At 37.8% G+C, this 6303-nt stretch overlaps 1 protein-coding gene across 1 annotated transcript; it reads left to right on the forward strand.

Moving 5' to 3' along the window:
• Window positions 1–3708: 3708 nt before the first annotated feature.
• Window positions 3709–4644, forward strand: LOC130885085 (olfactory receptor 11G2-like). Its single transcript, XM_057786489.1, has one exon. The coding sequence runs from the start codon at window positions 3709–3711 to the stop codon at window positions 4642–4644; it is 936 nt and encodes a 311-aa protein (XP_057642472.1).
• Window positions 4645–6303: the final 1659 nt, after the last annotated feature.

Consider the following 6303-nt stretch of genomic DNA (forward strand, 5'->3'; position numbering starts at 1 on the left):
TTTAATTGTCATATCCATGCTGGCGTCTGTCCTTCCACAACAGCACAGCTGTTAGAGGACACAAGTGGGCACTGTCCAGATTCTAATTTTATGTAAGTACAATAGGAGTGCTTACTGGATGTCAGGCACTTGACAAAATGTATCTAATTCCCAAAACTCACTACAGGGGCAGGACTGCCACTCTCCAACTTCCAGGAGAGGGAACCAATGTATAAAGGAGTCATAACTTGTCTAACACATACAGCACAGGGCTATCCTCAGACTCAAATGGTCTAGATTTCAAGGGGGTGACTTTTCACACACCATTTTCAGATCGGTGAGGCCATGGAGTATGCTGACATACTTTATTGTCTGGAGTGAATGGAAAGTTAACTAGTGAAAATGTTCTACTTTGTTTCTGTGGCCTAGCTTCAGGGTAAAGAAAGTAACAATGAAAAACACCCAGGATGGTAAATTATTACCCAGAAGTCCACACTTTCTGAAATTCTACCTTCATTTCCCATTTCTGAGGTCACAACACAAAGTGGGCAAAACCAAAAATCAAGTAACAGCAGTATACTGAAAACATTCTTTCCTCAGCTCACATTTAATTTTGTTAACATTGAAAACTCTAACAAATTTCCCATTTCCCAGGACAGTTTTTAAGGTTTATCCTTTGGAATCTACCCTGAGAGAGAACTGCTCTAAACAACGCACCATATTATTCATTGTCAATACAAAAACACAGCTCCCACCTCACTGCACATAAGAAATAGTTTACTCCACATGAGTACACATAGACTAGAAACACAAATGCAGGTCTCCAAAAAGACATGTTACATAATGAAAATATTTACATGATATTTTATTGATTGTATCACAAAGAAAGTCATAAATTGAGACATTTAGCAAATACATTATTACCAGATGTTATGTGCCTGTAAAAGCTAAATAATTTCTGGTAAATATGGGGCTGAGAAGTCAGGAAAACAGTTTTCAGGATAGAAAAAACAGTAAATTCACTAAGGAATTAGTGATTGAATTATATCATTTACCAGCCTTCTCTTTTATTCCACACTGTGAACTGGAAACAACATTTACCTGTTACATAATGGGAATACTATATCTAAAGTTGAAAAAGACATGAACACAGTTCGTTCTAATAAGTACAGACTGCAGTGGAGGAAAACAGGTATTTTGGCTGGCTGATTGTTTTCTTTGACTAGATTGCGTATTTCCCCCTTTGTCTACAGTTATATATACTATTGAAAAACATTGTTTGAAATAATTTATTATCCTTTATTTCTAGTTTGCCTTCTGACAAATGTGATTCCATATTTATAAATCTCTAAAGGAAATTTACCATGATATCTAGGATATTGTAATTTTTATTTGTTATCAACAATTTTAAGTATCCTGTTATGTTGGTTGTACAATAAATATTTGGGGATATTTCAGAGAAATTTAGATAATAGTACAATACAACTTTAAGATACTTAGTAAAATTGTCTTTTCCCATGGAACAAGGATAGAAACAAAAAACAGACTTATAAATGAAGATCCTGTGGGCTTTTGCAAAAGAATTTAGTCATAGTATTTTTTTAATTAGAAAGAGAAATTGGACTATGATAGCTTTGATATGTACTATCAAATATTATTAAAGTTTTTAATAACAGAAGTTCTAACTATTCACTTAAGCAAAAATATGGGTCTCAAGTCATGAAATATGGTGAACATTGTTAATGGAGACTGTACAAAAGAGTTAAACAAACCTGTAAGTATTTCTAGGTCAAAGTCATTCTGAGATAAGTCTGAGTGTGTCATAGTGTTTTTCAAAGCCTTGACTCTTGGGGTTTCTGCTGCATTTATCACAGACAATTTTAACTCACTTTTTGCTGTTTTTAATCATGTGTGTGTTAGGAGATATGCATCTGAGTGCAGGCTGTTACAGAGGCTGGAAGTGTTGGGTTCTCCTGAGGCTACAGGTAGAGGTGATGCTGAGCGATCTCTCCTACCCCCTCAGATTCACATTTATAGGAGCAATCTGATTGGTTGGACCCAATTAATATTCTTCCTTCTTTCTTAATAGAATGTTCATTTAGTTTTATCTCTAAGAATTTCAATATAATAAAGAGATACCTTCAATCATGGAATTCCTTTTGGAAGATTTTAAATGTTTTTGTAAACTTAAAAACTAGAATTTTATTCAAGTTAATTCAAGTGATAAAAAGGCTAGTGAAAACTTGAAATTTTTTAAGTATCAAAATGGGTTAATTGAGATTAAGGCACATAATTATGACAAAAATATCATTGGTGAAAGAACATCATATCCTCATTTGGAGCTTTATTACATATAAGTTTATATAGAGTTGGCAAGATGATCCCATGGGTAAGAGTGCTTGATGCCAAGTCTGGTGACCTTTGTTGAATCCCTGAAGACCTAAATGGTAGTGGAGGAGAGTCAACTCATGTTGTTTCTGATATCCACATGTCCATTGCATCATGTATGTACTCAGACACGGTCACATGCATGCGGATATGTGTACACACACATAAGTAAATACATAAATGTAAATTTGAAAACAAAACTAGTATTATGCTTATCAACTAGAAGCATGTCCAAGAAAATTCAAAATATTATAGATAATCTTTTTAAATTCTCAAAGCAAAAGTATTTAAGAATGATAACAAAATGAGACTCAGTAGAAATGCTGCAGCAGGTCCTGACTTTAGCTACCCAGGGTGCTGAACCGTCAATGTAACTGAAGATGGACATCACCAGCTTTGCTGAAGTTTACATGGGTTTGACATGAAGACAGTGGCACAATTTAAGGTAGGGAATATGAATCTAAGAGATTTTCTCCAAGTTTTGTAGAATTGGAAGTAGATAGATGAATTGTAGAGGATTATGTGACAGTATATTGACAGGAGTCTTAGATGTGGGGTATTATTCAATCAATGAAATCACCTTGTGTAGATTCTTATTCATTTAGTTTTTTGTCTCCTAAAACTCTTTGAAGCTTCCATACCAATTCTAAACTTTTAATTACATTTCAATGCCCTTTATATTAGTATATGTCTCTCTATAAATGCAAAGGGAGGTCCTGTATTCCTGCTTTTTATTTTTATGGAACACAAAGTAGTTATTTTATGAGAAAATATCTAACATTGCCCAATAGGGACAGATTTTAGGTTTCAACTAATTATGGGACTGTCTTTTGTTAAAGTAGGCAAAAATTTCAGGCAGCTCTGAAAAGTAGCATCATTTATTTATTTAACTATAAATATAGGAGTTGGAAGATCAGAGACATGCTGAAATTTTGTATAATTTAAAAAATTTTACAAATATGTTTAAATATATAATAAATATATAATTTATTACTTTATGATTTTGGAGTTACATACATACATATAATGTATTCTGTTCACACTCAGTGCCATCTAAGTTCTTTTATTCTACTTTCTCCCTAACAACCTCCTTCTTATCAACCACTATCATATGTTTCCGCGCTGTGGTTCACTGGGTTTAACCCGGGCCACCAATGTGGGGACGAATGTAGTTATTGATTGAAACATGAGCTCCATCACTGAAGATGATGACTTCCTCTCTCAGACACTGAGTTGATGATGAGCCAACGATTCTTTCCTGTTTGGGCAAAAATTATTTTACGCTCTCAGCTATTTCAAGGATATGCAACTGTTTCTCATGCCTTTACAGCTCACAGACAGATGAAAACCCTCAGAAGATCCAATAACTCCAGCACCATCTCTGGCTTCATCCTCCTGGGTTTCCCCTGCCCAAGAGAAGGACAGATCCTCCTCTTTGTGCTATTCTTCATTGTCTACCTCCTCACCCTCATGGGCAATGCTTCCATCATCTGTGCTGTGCGCTGGGATCAGAGACTCCACACCCCCATGTACCTCCTGCTGGCCAACTTCTCCTTCCTGGAGATCTGGTATGTCACCTCCACGGTCCCCAACATGCTGGTCAACTTCCTCTCTGACACCAAGGTCATCTCCTTCTCTGGATGCTTCCTGCAGTTCTATTTCTTCTTCTCCTTGGGTTCTACAGAATGCTTTTTCCTGGCAGTTATGGCCTTTGATCGCTACCTTGCCATCTGCAGGCCTCTACACTATCCTGCCCTTATGACTGGGCGCCTCTGTAACATCCTGGTGGTCAGTTGCTGGGTGCTTGGTTTCCTCTGGTTCCCCGTTCCTATCATCATCATCTCCCAGATGTCCTTCTGTGGGTCCAGGATTATAGACCATTTCCTATGTGACCCTGGCCCTCTGTTAGCCCTTACCTGTTCCAGAGCCCCACTGATGGAATTTTTTTGGACAATAATAACTTCTCTGCTCCTCTTTATTCCTTTTCTCTACATCATGGGATCTTATATGTTGGTCCTGCGAGCTGTGTTTAGAGTTCCTTCAAGAGATGGAAGAAGAAAGGCCTTGTCCACTTGTGGACCCCATGTGACTGTGGTTTCTCTTTTCTATGGTTCAGTGATGATCATGTATCTGAGCCCAACATCTGAGCATGAAGCAGGAATGCAAAAACTTGTGACTCTGCTTTATTCTGTGCTTACTCCATTAATTAATCCTATGATTTATAGTCTGAGAAACAAAGATATGAAACATGCAATGAAAAAAATTTTGAAAACATAAAAATTAGAACCTTAGTCAATCAAAACACATTTGAGTGTGTAGATAGATACTGTCGAATATTATTCAACCACAATAATGATTAAATTGTGTAATTTACAGCAACATGGATAAAATGGGAGAACACTGTGCTAAGTAAAATGAGTCAGTAATGGGAAGTCAAATACTGCATGTTCTCATTTAAGTGTAGAAAATTTGGAATAATGCATAGCACTAGGAAGTGTGAGGAAATGCGACATAGTCAATGTTTACAAGGGGTGCGGTTGCGTAGTTGCTCAACAGCTGTTTTGATAGTAGAATAAGATAAATATGTCTGGCATGTGTTAATTCTGTTTCATGCAAAACGGCTGAGATTTTGAATGTTCCCAACATATAAGATGCAATAAACATTTGAAATGAGACTGTTGACAACTACCTTGAAGTAATATGCATTGTATTCATATACTGAATGCTATCCTGTACCTCACAAATATGCACAATTATTGGAGCAATTAAATAAAAATGTGGATGCAAGCATATTAGAACATGCTATAATCCCAGAATTTGGGGACCTGGAACAGAAGGATAAGAATTTCAAGGGATTTTGGCTCCATTGCAAGATCATGTTTTATAAAACAAAATAGAAGAACATGGTGGTGCAAACTGTGATAATTACATTTCCTATTGCTATAGCAAACACCATAACCAGAAGCAATTTAGGAAGGATGGGGATTACTTGGTGTACAGATTGTAATCCATCAATCAGGACAGCCAAGACAAGATCTTAAGGGAGGAAACTGGAGTCAGAAACTGAATCAGAGACCATGAAGGAGTATGCTTACTGCCTTGCTTTCCATGGCGTGCTCAGCTTGCTTTCTTCTGAAACCCAAGACCACCTGCCCAGAGTAGCACCACCCACAGTGGGAATGGCCCTCCAATATCAACCATTAATCACAAAAATGTGACACAGACATACCCATGGGCCAGTTCAATGAAAGTTAATCATCGGTGACTCTAATTTATATCAAGTTGACAAAAACTAGACACATGATCCCCTGTCAACTTGACATACAGTAACTATTAAAAACATTTACTTTGTTTATCCCTAAACATTCATATTAATATAATAATATAAAATACATTCGGAACTTTTAAAATCCCCAAATTATTTTAAATATTTTAAAAGTTCAGTGCCTCTTTAAATTATCCAGACTGGAGCCTTGGCTCTACCTGCACGTGGAGGAGGTAAGTACCTGGGTTTCTGGTTTAATGACCCTGCTCTAGACCCCTGTCCCATGATTGTACATCCTGAGTCCCATGCCCACCCACTGAAGCTCCAGAGATCTGGCAGCAGCCTCCCCACACTGCCAAGCATCTCTACCACATCAGTGACCACCAGTGCCCTGGCTTCACCTGTACCTAAAGGTGAGTGTCTGAGCTCCTGTCTGGACAGCCCTTCTTTCTAGTCCCTAGGCCCTGAGGGCACATCCCATGCCCCCCACACACACACTGAAGCCCCAGAGACCTAGCATAAGCCTCCCCAAAACCCCTACCTCATCAGCGACCACCCAAGTCCTGGCCTGCATCTGGTGGAACAATCTCCAGACCCATCTGCACCTGAAGGAAGAGTGATCAACTAAGCCACAGGTATCACTGGTATGGAGGAAGAGGGACCTCTTGAAG

Source organism: Chionomys nivalis, chromosome 12 (genome assembly GCF_950005125.1).
Source record: "Chionomys nivalis chromosome 12, mChiNiv1.1, whole genome shotgun sequence".
Lineage (NCBI taxonomy): Eukaryota > Metazoa > Chordata > Mammalia > Rodentia > Cricetidae > Chionomys > Chionomys nivalis.